The sequence below is a fragment of the Ochotona princeps genome, chromosome 10 (assembly GCF_030435755.1).
Source record: "Ochotona princeps isolate mOchPri1 chromosome 10, mOchPri1.hap1, whole genome shotgun sequence".
Lineage (NCBI taxonomy): Eukaryota > Metazoa > Chordata > Mammalia > Lagomorpha > Ochotonidae > Ochotona > Ochotona princeps.
Window position 1 is genome coordinate 41,460,672 of NC_080841.1, and position 18,535 is coordinate 41,479,206.

Here is an 18,535-nt window from a genome sequence, read left to right on the forward strand (position 1 = left end):
ACTACTCCCTGGATGAATGCTGGGGGAACATGCCACTCATTCATAAAGGGTGGCTGCAAGAAACAGCCTGTGAAGCCTACCGGCACAGCTGGGACAGGAACAGTAGGACATTGTTCAGTGCATGCCTCATGATCTCAGGTGAAAATTGTTTTCAGTGCAAATTCCAAGAATGGCTCTGCTTCCTTTAAATGGTTGATGTTTTTGTTCTCTGGGGAGTGAGAGCTATGCACCTTCCACAGGTTCCCTTTCCAGCTGAGTCCATGTTCTGTATCTTCCACTCTGAATGTTTTGCAAATTCCAACTATTTTATTGTGTGCATTTTCTTATAAGCAATACCAAACTCACTCTTGAATGAGAAACTAATTTAAAAAAAAAAGCACCAACAACCTTGAGTACATTACTAAACTTGAATCACAATTTCCTTGGTTGTAAATGAGAATCCCTCTTCTTATCTACTAGAGATAGAGTGGATTCAATGATATGGTTAACAAGAAAACTGTCCAGCACCCAACAGCTACTAAGAAATAACAGTAACTCCTTAGGTCAGATTGGGATTCTCTACGAAGGCAACTAAATAGTATTTACTACAGCTTAAGATCCCAAACGACCCACAATAAATTCACAGACAACTAGATTGTTCACATATTTGATCGTTTAAAAAAGAAATCTACATTCACCTGATGACACCATTACATATTTGGACTTCTTTTGAACATTTATTAAAAAAGCAAAATGTATGTTCATCTGAAATAGAACAGTTAAAAATGGTAAAGCAATACAAACAACTTGTTACTAGCAGCATCCAGTCATTAGACTCTCCCCGCCCTGCTCGCCCTGCTCGTCAGTCTGTTCCTGGCAGGCTCAGCCTTTGTGGAGCCTGCCCCGCCCCCTCCCTCCTCATAGTACAGGTACAACCCCATTTTATAAAATTAACAATTTAAGGTTAAATAAGCTTAAATAAGGGTGTTAAATACAAGACACTTCATCAAAGCTTCTGTACAAAGATAAACAAATCTGGCACTATACAAGTGATGCCGCTGCTTTCCAGCACACAGGGGCTCTCTAACAAGTCAGCAGTTTTACTCTTGTTTTTCTTTTTCTTTTCCAGCAGAGCAACTATACAAAAGTGAACTAAGAGCTGAAGTGACTACTGACAACTCGGTGAGCCATTGACAAGGCATATGTATCTTTTTCATTTAAAAAAATCAGAACACTGTTAATATTCAGGCACCGTTTTTTTTCCTGCAAATAAATAAGTCTCCAAAGTAACTGCATTTGGACTACTGTTAAACATATCAGTGCTTTTTTAAAATTTACCCCGACAAAAGCTTTTCCAACTATTTACTATGTCTCCTTTCTTATTGCTATGATAATGTTGGCTGTGGAAATAAAACTACTGTACATCCAAAAAAATAGAGCACCTTTAACATTAAAGTATATGTCTGATTATTTGTTTTCATGTTTATTTTACAATACTGAAGCTCAAACTATGGTAAATTGCTTTAACATCTCTACCAGGTCACCTGATACATAGGAAATCCAACCCACATCTCTTTCCTCCAGGGGTAAGCCCATGCCACAGCATCATTCAGTAGAGTCTGAAAGACAAAGGTCCCAACTGACACCAGGGTTTACATTCATCTTCACACTGGGAGTTACATTCAATTTTCACATTAGTGCTGCTCTCTGCTATGGCTACCAAGAAAAGAGACGAAGTCCTCTATCCTGCTGGGGTGAATGGTGCTACATTGAATGGAAGAGCAAAAACATCTACAGTTGGTTAACAGCACACTGAAGACACACGTTTGCAACTTGGAAGGGACATCAGGCACCCCCGACGGTCCCTCAAAGCGGTGTACACTGGTTAAGGTTTCTTGTCAATGGTGTTGAAAAACCACTCTGTGAATTTCCGCAGCTGAGCCGTGGCAGTCTGGGACTCCTCCTGCAGCCGCATGTTGTCTTGTCGCAGGTGCTGGACTTCAGCTTGCAGTACAGCCTTGTCCTGTTTTTCCTGGACGAGCAGAAGTAAATCAAGTCATTGGTACTGACTGGCACACTCATTCTGAAGTTGGTGCCCAAGAATCCCTTACTTTCATTTTAATGTAGAAGGGAAAAAGGGTTTGCTTTCTTCAGTGAAGTAACTTGCCTGCCCCAGATTTCTGCCAGCAACAAAGGCATAGGAGCAATCCACTCTCTATATTCTCTCTGTTCGTTCCATTTTGCTTCCAAGGGATGTCAAGATGTTGTTACACAGGAAGCTTAGTAGCCACGCTTTATTATATCCACTATCCCCAAATGGGAAGCTACAGTAAAGGGTGTAGCAAATGAACAGAGCTTAACAAGTGAACTTACTACACAATATTGGTTATCACTGTCCTTGTTAGGTTTGTTTCTAATAAAACGAGCAGCTGGCCTTTTACTTCATCTTACGCTTCTCCATTCTACAGTATTTCCATAGTTGATTCTTAAAAACTACAAAAAAATTATCAACATTTTCAGAAGAATCACACCTGGCGTCTCCCATACAAGGGAATGGAAAATATGTAACACACAAGGTTTGGTCTCCTGATACTGAAGAGGGGATGCCTTGTCCTCAAATCAGGTGGGTGGGGTGGGGATCACTATTACAGTGTGTAAGTGAGCATTTTATTTACTTTTTAGTGATATCTAACTTGGTAGCTGACTGCCACCTGACCGCTAAGCCAGGCACTGAGTGGGGTCAGATGGTGATTATGGCGTCTTCAACAGACATCCCACTCCCTTAAGATTTCCTCTTTTATCCCTATTCCTTTCCTGGCCTTTCCTGATATTACTTGCCTCGCCACTGGAACTGACAGTCTCTGCCCCAAGAAGAGGCTATTACTGACTTCCTTGTGAGGACCAATCTCATCCCATGCCACACTGCCCTCTTTATGCTCATTCTGCCTCCCAGGATCTCTCATGCCTAGCTTGATTCAGAACTTTACCTCTGCAACTGTTCACAATCAAATCTTTCATCAGCCTGTAGAACCCGGATTCTGCTATGAAGCCCATCTGCCCTTGCAATCTCATCTCTCAAATTCCCTTTATCTTCATGCTCTAATTAAGCCTGGCAGTCACAGAACACTGTCCCTGGCAGCTTGTTACAGGGCTGGGTGGAAAATCTCCTTACTTTTCTCAGTATAGGCCCCTTGCTCCTTCCTAAAATTCCACCTCCATTTGGAAAGCATACCAGTATATTATTCGCATTAGCCCTCTTCAGGGAACTCTCTACTATACCCTGACCATCCATGGCAGATTCTAGATTCACACTTCTCTTCTCCAACTCTCACTCTCTCTGCTGATGGTTTGAAGTCCAGTTAGAAGCTCTATAAAATATTGTGCCTATCAGTCTCTCCACCACTTTCTCTCAATGATTCTAAAATCCAGCACTCTCACACCCACAACCATTTACTACACCTTGTGCTTGCTAACTTTATTTCTTCCTAAAGCAATTTTAAGCTTCCACCTCCTAACTACAATTCCCTGTCTTCCAAAAATAACTTCTTTGGAGGCCAGCACTGTGACACAGTGGGTTAAGCTGTCAGCTGTGATGGTGGGCATCCATGTTGGAGAGCCAGATGGAGCTTGCCCTACTTCTGATCTAGCCTCCTGCTATCGTGCCTGGAAAGTTAGCAGAAGATAATCCAAGTCCAGCAGGGTGGCACAGCAAGCTAATCTTCTGTGGTGCTAGCATCCCATATGGGTGCTGATTTGAGTCCTGACTATTCCGCTGCTAATGGCCTGGGAAAGCAGCAGGGAGGCTCAAGATCTTGATCCTCTGTATCTACATGGGAGCCCCAAAAGAAGCTCCTGGATACCAGCTTCAGACCAGTCCAGCTCTGGCTGCTGTAACCACCCGGGGAGTATGTCAATGGATCTCTCTCCTTTCTCTGTAACTCTTTCAAGTAAAAATAAATCTTAAAAAAAAAATGGCCCAAGTAATTGAGCCTCTGACACCTGCTCTAAGCTTCAGCCTGACCCAACCCTGTATTTTTTTTTTGTGTGTGTGTGTGGGGGGTAAGCCAGCAGATAGAAGAGTTCTGTCTTGTTTCAATTCTTAGTCACATTGGCTTGCAAATAAATAAACACTTCATTTGTCCTCAGTATCTTCTCCTCTAGCAACATCTAAGCCACAACTACTATTCTTTTTCGTTTCCATCAATCTCCTTGTGTCCCACACTGACACTGCTCTTCCTCACAAAACAGCTTAGATTCTGCATCTCACAATGTATTCACATCTTATACATATCCCATGGTCTTTGTCTTTCTCTCTCCTTAGCGTGGCTTCCTGTCTAAAAAATGGTACTGATGAAATCCAATTTTCCAGCTAATTTAGATCCTTAGCTAGCGAGAAGGTGACCAGCATGCCAGTTTGCCTGGGATTTGGCTAAGTTCATCACTCAAAGCATCATGTCCTGGAAAACCTCTGACCTGTAGGCAAACTGGGATAGTCTCTCCCCCAAGAAAATCTGTTCCCTGCAAAAAACCACAACTCTGCTAACACAATCATTTTAATTTATGTATAAATTTAAATGTGCCTTTAGACTTGCTTGGCAATTCTACCAAACATATCTGGTCAACTCCTTTTATACTCCTTCTTTATATTCAAGCTTTTCATATAGATTGAGAATCTTTTACCTAACATGCTTTGACTATAAATGTTTTGGATTTTGTAGTAGCTATATATGCAAAATGAGACAGCTTAGGTACAGAACTCAAGTCTAAACATGCAATTCATTTGTTTCATATACAACTTTTATATAATGCTTGATGAAAATTTGATGCAGTATTTTCAGTGTGCTTGTGTTCTGACTGTGAATCACAAGAGATCAGGTGTGAAATTTTGCATTTGCAGTGTCATGTCAGTGTTAAGAAAGTGTTGAATTTCGCAATATTTTAGATTTTGAATTTTTTGATCAGGGATGCTCAAACTATACTCTTTACCACCACATTTTTAGCTTGAGACTGGCAAAAAAAAAAAAAAAAAGAAACAACCAAAAGAGAACTGGGTCAACTTGTTCAAACTAGGTGTGTGTGAATGTGTGCGTGCATGCATGTGTGTACACATATGTGCACCCATTACATATTCATGAACGCGAAGACATGCTCTGCTCTGTGTGCTGTTCCAACTCGCTGAGGCAGCTTCCTGCTTGGGCACTCAGGCAGGCTTCCACTCACTGGCTCTCCACCCTTATCATGATTTCCTTCTCAACTTGATCTTTTCTATTAGCGTTCACACCAACTGTAACTTCTCCCTTCTTCAAAAGTCAAACCAAACCACCATGATAAAGGCCTTCCTGCAACACCCTCCAGCTGCAGCACTGCTTTCCACTACCGTGCACAGCCAAAGGCACCCAGCAGGGCTGATGGTGTGATAGGAGCACCTGTGGGTGAAGGACCGAGATTCTTCTGAGTACTGCCCACCCAGGCTGGTGGCAAAAGCCACATTCTCAGGGTAGGGAGGATGACCCAGCAAGAGGACAGTGCTCTTAGGGCTCCTGAGCAGTAGCAAACTCTTCTTGGGTCACCTCATTTACAGTGGGTTCCAACTGGCTGACTCATGAACTGAGACAGGGTGGCCTGAAGTTCTCCTTCCTGACGCTAGTGATTGGCCATACACAAGGCTCATCCTCACCCAGTCACTTCCATTGTAGGGCAGGAAATGATTTAGACCACAGAAGTCTTCCTTTCTCATGTTTACTGGGTCTTGTCTAGGGCAGACAGTTGACTTTCCCGAGTCTTTTCATTTTTGTGACAGTTAAAAGGGGTGGCTTTGACAGAGAGAAACAGTTCTGGTTGCACTCTTGTGAGGTTACTTTACCTTCCGAAGGTCAGTTTGGAGTTGGCGAAGAATTAATTCCAGCTGATTAACTTTGCCAGTCAGTGTTGATGGAGAATGCTCCCTAGCAAATAAAGATATAATTAGAAAGACTCAAGAGAGGTAAAGTTATGATATTTCAATCAGTTGTTTCTGTTGGCAAAGTTTTCACACAGAGTTAAATATTCCCTGTGCTTAGAACCCAGAAAGGAAACAATGCTGGGTTAGATTGGGAAAGTGCCGATATTGCTGCTGCTTTGGGGGGAAATCCTCCTGGGACTGTATATATTTATTTCTTTATTTATTTTTAAATTATTGATTCATTTATTGTAAAGTCAGATTTACATAGAGGAGAGACCCAGAGAAAGATCCGTTTGCTGATTCACTCCCCAAATGGCCGCAATAGCTGGAGCCAGCAGCCAGGAGCCTCTTCCAGGTCTCCCATGTGGGTGCAGGATCCCAAGGCTTTAGGCCATCCTTGACTGCTTTCCCAGGGCACAAGCAGGGAGCTGGATGGGAAGTGGAGCAACTGGGACATGAACTGGCACCCATATAGGATCTCAGAGCATAAAAGGTGAGGACTTTAGCCTCTAGGCTACTGCGCTGGGCTGTGGTATCATACATATTTAAAAAGAGGTTCATAACCTGCACAGATATATAGGTTGCGAAGAAGACAAAAGACAATTATTTAAATGAGTTTTGCCAACTGGAATAGAGTTGGTCAGAATGAAGACCTAGGAACTAAATACAGGTTCAGTTTTTCCAGCTGGCCTTTCCCTGTCATGAAATTCATTATGTGTAGCTCTGCGCTAAGATGAATAGGTAAGTGGATGGTAACAAACTTCATAATAAAGTGTAATTAGGAAGGATAAACACATCATGAAGCTGGGGGAATGAGCTGGTGTCTTCCCGACACACTTTAGTAGAAGGTTTGGGACCTGGTTAAGGATCACTGTGGGAGAAACCACCCTTAACAGGCGATCATGCATGGCCCAAAAAAGGAACGCTGCTTATTGAGGCACTCCTGCCTTGTGCTATCACAGTAATTAGGCAGTAGATGCCTAGCCTGAGGCCTCATCTGCCCTCTCTCTGCCAGTGAGTCTGGCTACAGTGGGTGCTGGGCTTCACATGGTGGCAGTCAGTATCCGCCCACAGAGCAGAATGGTTATGCAGCCAACTTCCCAGCAGGGAGGAAGCCAAGTCAGTAACACTTAGTCCTTTCTCTGGATTCTTCAGGACTATGGGGAAGGCATGGTGGAACACTGGCTCCTGTCTGGGCTAAAGTTAGCTGAATCCTTGTTCATCACTGGCTTGGGACAGCAGGAGGAAGAAGGGTCCATAGAGGCTCACATACCCAGTTGCGTCCATGAACTCTTTGTCACTGCTTGGATCTACACACAAGGGCAGCTCCTGGTCCCTTTCTAGTTCCTGCTCATGTTGCATGTCTGTCATGGTGCAGAAGGATGCCATCCGCTGGTCTGAGGGAAGGGAGAAACACACACACGCATATACACAGAGAATTAGTGTTGGCCACAAGTCAACGTTTTCTTATGGAGATGAATTTAGTGGCTGAATGAAACAACTTCCCCATTACTGCCCTATTTTAAATAAAAAGAAAGGAAAAAAATATGAAGTCAGGCAAGCTTCTAGCAATGAGAAAGCATGAAGATTGGCTGTCCTATTGGGCTGGATGGCATTTGCACATTACAGTCACAGGGACAATTAGCAGATACTGGATTTGCTAGAGCCAATTTGCTTTCTTCTTTCCACATCCCAAGAAATGCCAAAGCTGTTGGCTGTGCATGAAGTAACAGAGTTGGATGATAACTTAGCTGGCTCACAAAACCAAGGAAATAGACCCTCTGTTGAAGTTCTCCCCAGTCCCAGAACACTGTCCAGATAGGATAGCCAGGGCACATGTCCCCCTGTGCAGCCCCAACCCTCAGAGCAGAAATCACCATGCAGACGTGCAGACACATGAAATGTAGAAAAGAGGTTACAGAATATCAACAGCCAGTGACCAGCTCCAAACAATCACCTAGATAGGACGTGTGGTGACAAAGCAGCCCAAGTTCTTCATCTGAGTCAAAACCTGAAATAAGATTTAGAATTTTCCTGTGAACAGGAATATTTGTGTACTTAAGAATTTCTGGGGCCCACATAAGGCTGAAGTAATGGGACCATGTAAAGTATAGCCTGTGTGTGTGTGTGTGTGTGTGTGTGTGTGTGTGAGAGAAACAAAGAAAGAGAAGCAGATACACAGAAGGGTGGGGGACAAAGACAGAAGAGAGAGAGAGAGAGAGAGAGAGAGAAAGCAGCCCACCTGGAGCCAACATTATGCAATGTAAAACAATGTGTGGAGATTACACATTTCATGTTTACTTCTTGGAAGTAGGGCTGTATTGTGGTACGCCACACACACAGGTCTAACCATAAGTATACACACTTCTGGTTTTCACTTCCATGACTTACCCCACGAATATAAAAAAGGTGACAGTGAGAGAGATTAGCTAAGACATCTGACTAGTAAGGTTTAGAAGAAAATTGGAGGATTAATAGTTCTAATGATCAGTATGACATACACAGGGTCATTTTTGTTCTTGACACAAGGAAGTTTGTATTCCATTGTGAACAACTAGACAGCAAAGGGATCAGCACAGCACAGTTTTCAGGATGAGTACCAGATTGAGCCAGCTCTCAGGGCTGGACACTGGCCCAGAGCACTAGTTCAGAAATGTTGAATGTTGTGTAGAAAGTCTCATTTTTCAACCTTATGAAAGGGAGAAGCAGGAATCTCCAATGATTCCTCCCCACCCCCACCACTTATTTCCTGGTATCTCTTCCCTTGGTTTCTATGCATGTGTGCAAATCTATGGTTGCCATCTAAAGAATACAGCAGGAGTGTTACTGCTGCCACAGTCTTTTTCATACAATTTGATTAATGGTAGAGAAATTGCACTTGGGTCCGTGTCAGGCTGGCTCTGTTCTTAATTTATCCCGTTCGGTTTCCCTCTGGCTGCTGGTGGAGCCTCCTAATGAGGCTACCTGCTTGTTTGGTTTATGGAGGGTCAGGCACTTCCAGTTAATTAAAAAGGATGGAGATGCTGAAGCTGCCAGGCACTCACAAAGGTAAGCCGGGGCTGTGGGCAGAGTGCCGAGAGCATACTCTGCGCTCCAACAGAGGCTGGGCCCTCCTGGAAGTCAGGCTGAGCTCACCCAGTGACTGATTGCTCAGGGAGTTCTACAGCCACGTGCTCCCTTTCCTGACACCTGTCACAGACACACAGATATCCCTCAATCATGCTTTTTGTAATCATGCTCCACACCTCAGACTTTCCACAACATGATACACATTCTATTACCATCCATTCCTGAGACAGTCATGCTATCAATTTGCTACTAAACAGTAGCGTTTTTGCATACAATAATCTTTAAGATTACCAGAATGATTTGGGCATTATCTACCTACCTCGCCACATGATCTAATATGCACAGCAGATGTGGGAAACAAGGGGAATACTGATGAGGGGTGGGAGGCTATAAGAGGCCTCAAGCAGGGAAAGATATCACATTTAAAACAAATCAATACATCATGAACTTCACTACTGAAAAAAAAGAATGACCAAGAAAATGGATAAAGCATTTGCATCATTCTTTACATATCTGTGTCTGATGGACAAATCCAAGTACCTAAATGAAAATGTCTTGCTTTACTTCCCGTATTTTTGTCTTAATTCACAAAATACATGCGTATTTGACTGCAACAGAACTTTTTCTGGCAGTCATTCAGATATTCCTTGGGGAGAAACAAGGTTCTACAGTTCAGGTGGAAAGAAGCCAAAAATAGTTGTGCCAGCAATGTGATTCTACAAAGAGGATTTCACTTGGGATCAGAAAGGCTTGGGAGGTGAAATGCAAATAGAATAGTACCTGGTCAAGCACAGACACTAAACTACCTTATCAAGTAGTGATTCTTAGCCATGGTTTCCAGTCGAAGCTTCATGCCCCCACAATGTATTTTACTGACAACAAATATCCGGTCAGCAAGTGATTGCTCAGATTGGCACTTATCAGCCCAAGCAAAACTATAAAAGGGACAGGCACCAGAGTGTCAACTTTAAGAACACAGCACAGAGCCACCCCAAAGCCTTTCTGCTCTTTTCTGTGTAGTCAGATTCCTGGGAATGTTCGATCTTGGGAGTGGCTTATATGCAAAACATTCCATCTCTTTAAATAATCTTAAAAGATGATTTCCATGTTGGTTAATTCTTTTGGGGCACTTAGCACTAAACCAGATGAAGAACAGGTAGCAGGCAGGTATGTATCCATCTACAGCTAAGATGGCAGAAACTGAAAATAACTCCACAAATCCATCTAGGCTGTCCATGGCACCCAAAGGTAAGGCCACGTCTGGCTCAGAGGCAGAGCGGTCTAATGGACCAGTGATGGCTGCCAAGGGTGAGGCGTAAGGATACCTGTGCCTGTACTAGGCATTTGCTGCGTGAGATAAATCAGTACGAGGCTAGTATAAACTAAACCTTCCTCCACAAACAACGCTGTTCCAACACATCTGTCAGAACCATGAACTCAAGACAAGCTGGGTTTGTGGCTACACGTAAGAAGTGAAAGAGATGCCTTCTGAAACTTGTGTTTATTGGCTTGTTGGAGCTGACTTCACTGATGACCAAGAAAGAAGAAACAAAAGTGACACTTTACTTTCAACTAAAAAAATACTTAAGTCCTCAGGCAGCCCACTGATGAGCAAAGATAATAGCCTTGGATCTACCTCTGGGTAAGTGAAGAAGGCAAAAAGCCTTCAAAGTGGCCTTGAAAATGGCCAAGTTCTTGGGCGCCTGAACCCATGCAGGGGGCCCATAAGCAGCTCCTGGCTTCAGGCTGGCCCAGTTGCCAGTTCCACCTGTTAGGGCCATTTGTGTAGTGAACCAGCAGATGGAGGATCTCTCTGGCTCTCCCCTTTGTGCAAATCTGCCTTCCAAGTCAAAATACGTAAACCTTCTTTTTTAAAGGTAGCTCTTAGGATACAATTACCATGTCAGACTGAAATGATTTAAATTTACTTTTGAGATCATTTAGGTTGGTTTGCTGTATTACTTTTGACTTTGACTTACACAGCATTCATTTTTCTCTAATTATATTAGTACTGGGAGTTTCTGAGTATGTAATACATTGTTTATATTTATACACACGCGGGCACAAACACACATACACACACAGAGTGGTCAAACATCAGTAAGTGTAACAATTTCAGGCTGAAAGTTCAGAACTGAAAAGCTCCAGTCAGAATAATTTATGCTTATTATGTTGAGGGATTAGCGCACATTGAAGGTATGCACATTAAAATAGCTTGTGTGGAACATTTCACAACTACAGTGATGTCTGGTATGTATGAGCCATTCACTGTTCATGTCTTACATACAGATATTCATGCACAAGCACACACACACACACACACACACACACACACACACATACACATCCACCCTTGCCCACAACTGGCTATGGGCAAGCAGTGGTCACCAAGAATGCAGGAACATGGAGACATGGAGGAAGACAGGCTTAGGAATAGGGCAAGGACACATAATTCATCTCTGATTGTGTGCTTGCATTTTACCCGTTAAGTGTGTTTACTATGAAACAGTACCTGCTAACAAACGCTTGAGAATGCACGAATTCACCTTTCTGGAGAATACAGATAGAGGAGAGCTGTTATCAATTCCAGGTCTCTTAAGGAGATTCTACTTCTCTGCTTCACTAAGAGGCAGGCTGGTTTTTTTGTTTATTTGTTTTGTTTTTTAGATTCATTCTGTTCCAATGACTAATTTCTTTTTGGTGGGCGGATGGCCCTCCAATTAGGTTTTGGATAGAGAGAAAATACTGACAGTACCCTGAACACACGTGCCACAGCCTCACGGCACACCAAAACTGGAGGGTATCAGCCCACAGGGAACTGCAGCTGCCTGACACTGCCCAGCATCACAAGGGTATTGTGTTCAGATCCCTGGCCTGGGACAAGCATAAAACTCAAAATCTGAACAGCATTTTCTGCATCAGTAAAGTTAAGTTGAAAAGAAAACACACACACACACACACACACACACACACACGCACACACACATGCGCAAGCACAAACCCTGTGTCGAATTCAAGTCTAGGAGGGCTGCGTACATGCCTTATGTAGAAAGAGAGGACATGCTAAGTCCTGCACAGGTGGCTGAATGACCGTCTCAGGGATGTTGCTCAGGACTTCTAATGAGCAGAGGGTACATCTCCTCCCACCCACCGACAAAGCAGTGCTTAACTTAAGTATGAGATGGGGCTCAGACAGCTTTTAGAAGTTGAGAATCACAGCACAGGCAGTTAGTCAGGTGTGTTGGGTTGATGATTTGGGCAGACAGTATTCAAATTAGCATCTGTCTTCCAGTCCTATGAAGAGATATCTCCATTTAAAAAAAATTAAAAATTTAGTTTGGGGGGTAGAATCTGGTTATCTATACATTTACCACATTTTGATAATGCTGAACAGTATTCCTCTATTGGAAGCTTTCTTTTTTGGGTAATTTCCTATTGGCACAGTCTCAGGTATTAGATTTCTGGTCAAAGGTGTGTGTGTGGGGGGGTTCCTTTTCTTGGCTTTAGATACCTATTGTCACACTGCCGGAGTGCAAAGATGGATCACTTTGTAATCTTTATAATGAAACCAGCTGTGAGTAGTCTTCATTTCTTCCCAGAGCTATTGCATCATTTTTCAGATTCAAAAGGTGTGAGCTGGTAGCTCATTAGTGTTTAAATTTACATGTGTACTGAAGAGCTTCCACATATTTCTTTTGGACTTCTGCTTTTGTGAACTGCTTCTATATGCATTTTGTTTATTATTGATTTGCTGGTTTTCTGCCAGTAAATCCCTTTATCTACTTCAGGTACCATGGTCTCACTTGCCACATTTATTATAAATCTTTTCCTATATAGTCCAGTTATTTCTTATTTTAATGTTCTCTTTTAGGTGCATAAAAATAATTTTATCTGGACCTTTTATATTTTGCATATTCTCATCTTACTCAATAACCAAAGCATTACCTTGCTCCTAAATTAGTTATCTTTTATTTTTTCTAAAATTGACTTTCCTAATTTCCAAATCCAGAGTACATAAATTGAGCTTTTAAATATATTCATATTTCTGAGTTTTTAATTTTTCTTCTGAGGGATTCATTTCTATTTTTGAATGCTTACATTACTGATCTATCACGCTTTTGTGGAATATTCTTTTATGTATTTTCCAAATGGTTCAATTAAATTCCTTAACATATACTTTAAATAACTGAATAGAAACTGCACTAATACACAAGTTAATTCTGAAAGGATTGTCTCTGCTACTACAAAGCTTTCTATCCATTCCACTCCTTGCTAACATTAAGATTTTTCAGTATTTGAAATGTTTCTTGGGTTTCTCACATTATAGTTATTTTTAAAAAAGATTTAGTTTTCTTGCAAAGTCAGATATACAAAGAGGAGGAGAGACAGAGAGAAAGAGCTTCTGTCCGATGAGTCACTCCCCAAGTGACCACAACCGCTGATCTGTGCCAATCCGAAGCCAGGAGCCAGGAACCTCCTCCAGGTCTCCCATGCAGGTGCAGGGTCCCAAGTTTTTGGGCCATCCTCAACTGCTTTCCCAGGCCACAAGCAGGGAGTCAGATAGGAAGTGGAGCTGCCGGGATTAGAACCGGCACCCATATGGGATCTCGGCGTGTTTAAGGTGAGGACTTTAGCCACTAGGCCACTGTGCTGGGTCCCTCTCACATTATAATTCTAACAGTGGCTTAATTTCTACCAAATATGAGTTCTATCTTGTTGCTATGTCTAAGATGCCCTTCATGCATGTCAGAGGAGACTGACAGACAGCTGCTAAAAATTCCTTCCGTACTGTGTATACCAGCCACCCCACCCATGAGGTGGCACACTCTATCTCCCTTCCTCTGGAATCTGACTGGTTTGGGGACCTGTTTTCACCAACAGGACAGGGTAGATACAATGTTCTAAGACTTCTAAGACTTAACCTGAGGAGAAGGCAGAGTTCTTGGCTTTGCTGTCTTGATTCTCTAAACCCTGCAAATTCTCACCAAATTTCCTCATAGCTGCAAATTCTGCACTGATTTTCACTACCCTACAGAGTGGCATCAAAGCTCACATTTTAACCACAACATTGATTCTATATTATCTTTTCAATAAACATTAAGGATTGTATAACCAAAGTCTAATCTGGCAGATATATGTTCATATTATTTCTGCATAACTTGTGTATTAATGTACCTGGCAGCATTGGGTGATTCAACTTTTCTTGTTATTTTTTTCTCCTTTTGTGTGAGTGGGCCAACTAAAATATGTATTCTGACTTTAGGACTGAGATGTTCTCTTATGAACAGAACCATCAACTAGATATTTAGGACTATAAGAAGCCTCACAAGCTCTTTGGGAAAAGTTTATCATTACACAGAAGATTAAAGATCAAAGCAATGAAGCAGAGGCCACAGGGAATTGTTACTGAATATTCACTGTCTTAATACCTGTGAAGTACGTACTTAACAATGAGGGTGACGAGTGACCACATGACGACAGTTAGATGGCCTGTCCAGGGCTCATAGCCCAGCCTCAGAGCTGCGTCAGTCGCTGGACTGGTGATTCAGTCCCTCACTGTGACCACTGCGGCACTTTGCTTTCTCTACCTTTCTGGAAAGATCCATTTCACAGCCATGATTTTAGTCTGAAGGATAATGTGAAGGAGGGATCGGGTGGTGGGGATCCAAGCAAAGCCACACATGACAGAGAATACAAGGAGAAGGTGACAAATATTGCTTCAGCTCTCAAAAACTGAGCACAAAACACATAAGGATGTCAGGAGTGAAAACCATGCCGAGCTGGGACAGTTCAGTGTGTGAACATTTAACAACCACCTGCTTCTCCCTACCAGCTCTTCACATTTGATAAGCCTGCTATGTGTTTGATAAGTAAATCTAACACAAATAAAACAAGCAACTTTCCCTTGAGAAACTCACCATTTAATAAGAAGAGACAGAGTGAATAAAGCAGAACTCATTGTGGCAACTACTACATAGATATTTACGCAGTGAGGAAACACAGAGGACAAAATAGCTGTTCATATACATTAGCTCCCTCTTGACTATGACTTCACTTGGTGCCACTGTAGTTTTTATATACTGGAAAATCCAAGAAACAAACGATTCATAAGTTTTAGATTGCATGCCATGCGGAGTAGTGAAATCTTGTGCCACCTTGCTGTCTGACTCTGTACAGGGTCATCCATTTGGTGTGCCCACACTGTATATGCTAGCGTCACTTAGTGGCCTCCTGGTTATTAAAACGACACAATGCTTATAGTTAAGCCACTCTTATTCTATTTAATAATAGTCCCAAAGCACATGTGTAGTAACGCTGGCAATTTCATTACAGTATGTTGTCATATTATATATTTTTTTAAAGATTTATTTATTTCATTATAAAGTCAGATATACAGAGAGCAGGAGAGACAGAGAGGAAGATCTTCCGTCTGATGATTCACTCCCCAAGTGAGCCGCAACAGGCCGGTGCGCGCCGATCCGATGCCGGGAACCTGGAACCTCCCCCGGTCTCCCACGCGGGTGCAGGGTCCCAATGCATTGGGCCGTCCTCGACTGCTTTCCCAGGCCACAAGCAGGGAGCTGGATGGGAAGTGGAGCCGCCGGGATTAGAACCGGTGCCCATATGGGATCCCGGGGCGTTCAAGGCGAGGACTTTAGCCGCTAGGCTACGCCGCCGGGCCCGTCACATTATATTTTATTAGCTATTGCTGTTAATCTGCTACTGTGTCTACATTATAAAAGTTATAAAAGTTAAACCCTGAAAAAGAAAGTTAAACCCTATCATAGGTATGTTTATATAGGAGAAAACATTCAGGATAGGGGTTGGTACCAGCTGTGGTTTCAGGTATCCACGGGAACTTTTAGAATACACTGCCTGCAGATAAGGGAGCACTGGTATGTTCCCCCAGGGGGTGGTAAGATTTAGTCAGAGCAAGGAACATGCCAGAAAAAACACTGTTACCTGCCTTCTGTTTTGCTTTCAACAGAGGTAAACATGGGTGCCACCTGTATTGCTTTCAACAGAGGCAAATACAGTGTTCTTGTGCTTCTGCTGCAGGCATGGGGAGCCCAGGAAATGACTGCACCATGCACTCAGGCCTTCATAGTCACTTCAGAACAAGGGTCTCACTACAAAGCAGATGGAACTTTCTGAAGCTTCCATTGGGAGTGAGTGGTTTATAAAGCAGGAAACGTCAAAAGTCCCAATATTGTCAAGGGAGCAGTGAGGACACATTCATGCTTCCTCTTACTTTCTTAGTATCTGAATCAATATTGACAGTGGATTTGAAGGGCACACCCTTGGGTGCTCAGGACCTCATGCTCCCACGCCATAGACAGAGTCACTGGCAAGGCCTCTCTAAGTGGTCAGACACCAGGAGCTCTCTCACCACAGCAAATCTCAACCTTCTGCAGCCTGCCTTCCATGGCACAGAATCTAATTTCAGTTCCTGAGACTGGGTGCCATTGGTAAAGGGGCAGAGCTACCCAACTGAAAAGCGGTAGAGGGGAGTAGGAGGCAGAGGCAGACTCCTCCCAGCCCGAGAGGCTGCAGAGCAGGCTGCTGGGGCTCAGGGGTGCTAGGAGAGGTGCACCAGGGGAGGAGGGCAGAACTGTCCCTACTTAAAGACCTCTGTCTGTTCTAGCTGTCTGCAACTCTAGGAGCAGCATTTGTCATGGTGAAACACATGGAATACAGCAGCATCTGGCCAACACTGACAGCAGTCATGAGCACAGGGGTCTCTGGTTTACACCGCATCACACATAAGGCCCTCACAATGCAAGCAGAGCAAGCATCTTGTGTTTCCTGTGTAGCTTTATCTGTGTGCTGGACAAAGGGTGTTCCTCAGTGTTTTCAACCCCCTAACATTCAGAGCAAAACTGATTAAAAACAACAACAAAACAAACAGCATGGCAGCTCCTTGGAGACCAGCTGGCCACCCACACTTACTAATCCATGTTTCAGAGGAGGAAGCCATGGCTCAGACAGGTAGACACAAGCATGGGTTGGTCAGGTCCCCGCAGCCCTTGCTCTGCCAACACCAGCAGCCTCACCCTCCTGAAAGGCCTCCCCTCCCAACCACCTCACTACACGTGAGCAAAACACTACAGGCATCCTTTGTAATCACCTGTCCTTTCTCTGACAGAGGACAAAGAAGAAACAATGGGGCTCTGGGATTGGCTGCCTGGTGTTCACTTTAAAAAAACGGCATTGCCTTCCTTAGGGAATGTACTTAGCTGCAGTTTAGCCTTCCCTGCTTGTTTTCACCCTTACATATGGGCAAAGCACCCCAAAACTTGAAAATGGATGGCAGGGACACAGACGTGTTCCAAGAAGTTGCTGCGAAAGTCCATAGGTTACATGACCTCTGTGAGAGGTGGCAAGGCCCAGTAGTAATCATATCTTTACCTTCAAATGCCCGCGCAGCATCCACAAGGTGGGACCAATCTAACCCCGTGGCTGTGTCCGGGAGAGGCATCAGACTGGGATCTGTGCACTTGGACTTATCTGACAAGGACCCATCGGAGAACCAGAACTCATCTAAACACAAACAACAAAACCAGAACATTAGTCATAGCACAGGCACCCATGGCCCTTGCACTGCTATGCCCCTCTCCCAGTTTCTCACATCTTAGAAACCCCTATCCCTACGCAATCAGGCACAGCATGTTTATACCCAGCTCCTTCCCTGCTCCAGTCAATCAGAGCACAGGCTTCCTCAGCCTCACCCAGTGTCAGTCCATCACAGCACATGCATGGCCAACCCCATCCCACATTCAACCCTCAGCATGGCCTAAACAAGTAAGACATCTCCTGCTCCCAATGAATCAAGGCCACACTAAGCGACAATAACCCCAGAGGCAAAGTATGGGGAAAATGGAGGATTGTCCCAAACAGTCATCCTGAGAGTGATTCAGGGCAACAAGGCCTGCGGATGGGGTGGCAGGAGTCAGACTGGGGCCTTAAGAGAGTACCAACACTACACAGCTTTCCTCCAGTACATCCTGAGGACCACCCATATGCGGAATGCCTGCTTCCCCCACACGTGACTTTCCCCATCTTTAAAGTGTTGAAAGCTTTTCACTACTGAAAAAAAAAAAAAAAGAGTGTGCAGTAATCTCTTCCCTGATGAATTCAAAGCTTATGGGAGAACAAAGCTATCTAAACTGAGTATGGCAACTTTCAGATGTCCTGAATATCATTTTTTTATAAAGATGCACTGAGGTTCATTTCATTTTTATTAAGAGACAAAAAAATAACATTATCTCACAGACTGTGCATAAAAATGATATTTGGACTGTTCTTTTGCCTTCACCTTCAGACAGTTGTATCACCCACTAGCTGTCTACAAACACGTCACCCACATGGACTCAAGGCCTGAGAGTTTTCCTTTGTACAAACAAGCCCTTTTCATTGGTTTTTCCTCTTTAAACCTTCATCGTGGTACTTTCAGTGTTTACATCATTAATAATACTAGTTGTTAAGAACTCGACATGTGTTGCAAAGGCTTCCGCTGGACTCTTTTTAATATGCCCTTTCTGAACT

General features: G+C 43.4%; 1 protein-coding gene across 2 annotated transcripts in view; it reads right to left on the reverse strand.

Annotated features, from left to right (window-relative positions):
• Positions 1–1,203: 1,203 nt before the first annotated feature.
• The window catches only part of SIPA1L2 (signal induced proliferation associated 1 like 2), a 100,301-nt gene continuing 82,969 nt past the window's right edge, over positions 1,204–18,535 (reverse strand). Inside the window, exons 17-21 of one of the 2 annotated variants that reach the window (XM_004578534.4) lie at positions 17,399–17,530; positions 7,878–7,931; positions 7,194–7,317; positions 5,843–5,924; positions 1,204–2,011 (exon numbers count right to left, since the gene is read on the reverse strand). In XM_004578534.4, the coding sequence (XP_004578591.2) occupies positions 1,865–2,011; positions 5,843–5,924; positions 7,194–7,317; positions 7,878–7,931; positions 17,399–17,530 (539 nt within the window). In that variant the 3' untranslated portion in view covers positions 1,204–1,864. The remainder of the gene's footprint in view (positions 2,012–5,842; positions 5,925–7,193; positions 7,318–7,877; positions 7,932–17,398; positions 17,531–18,535) is intronic. The other variant, XM_036495152.2, reaches the window with a different exon arrangement.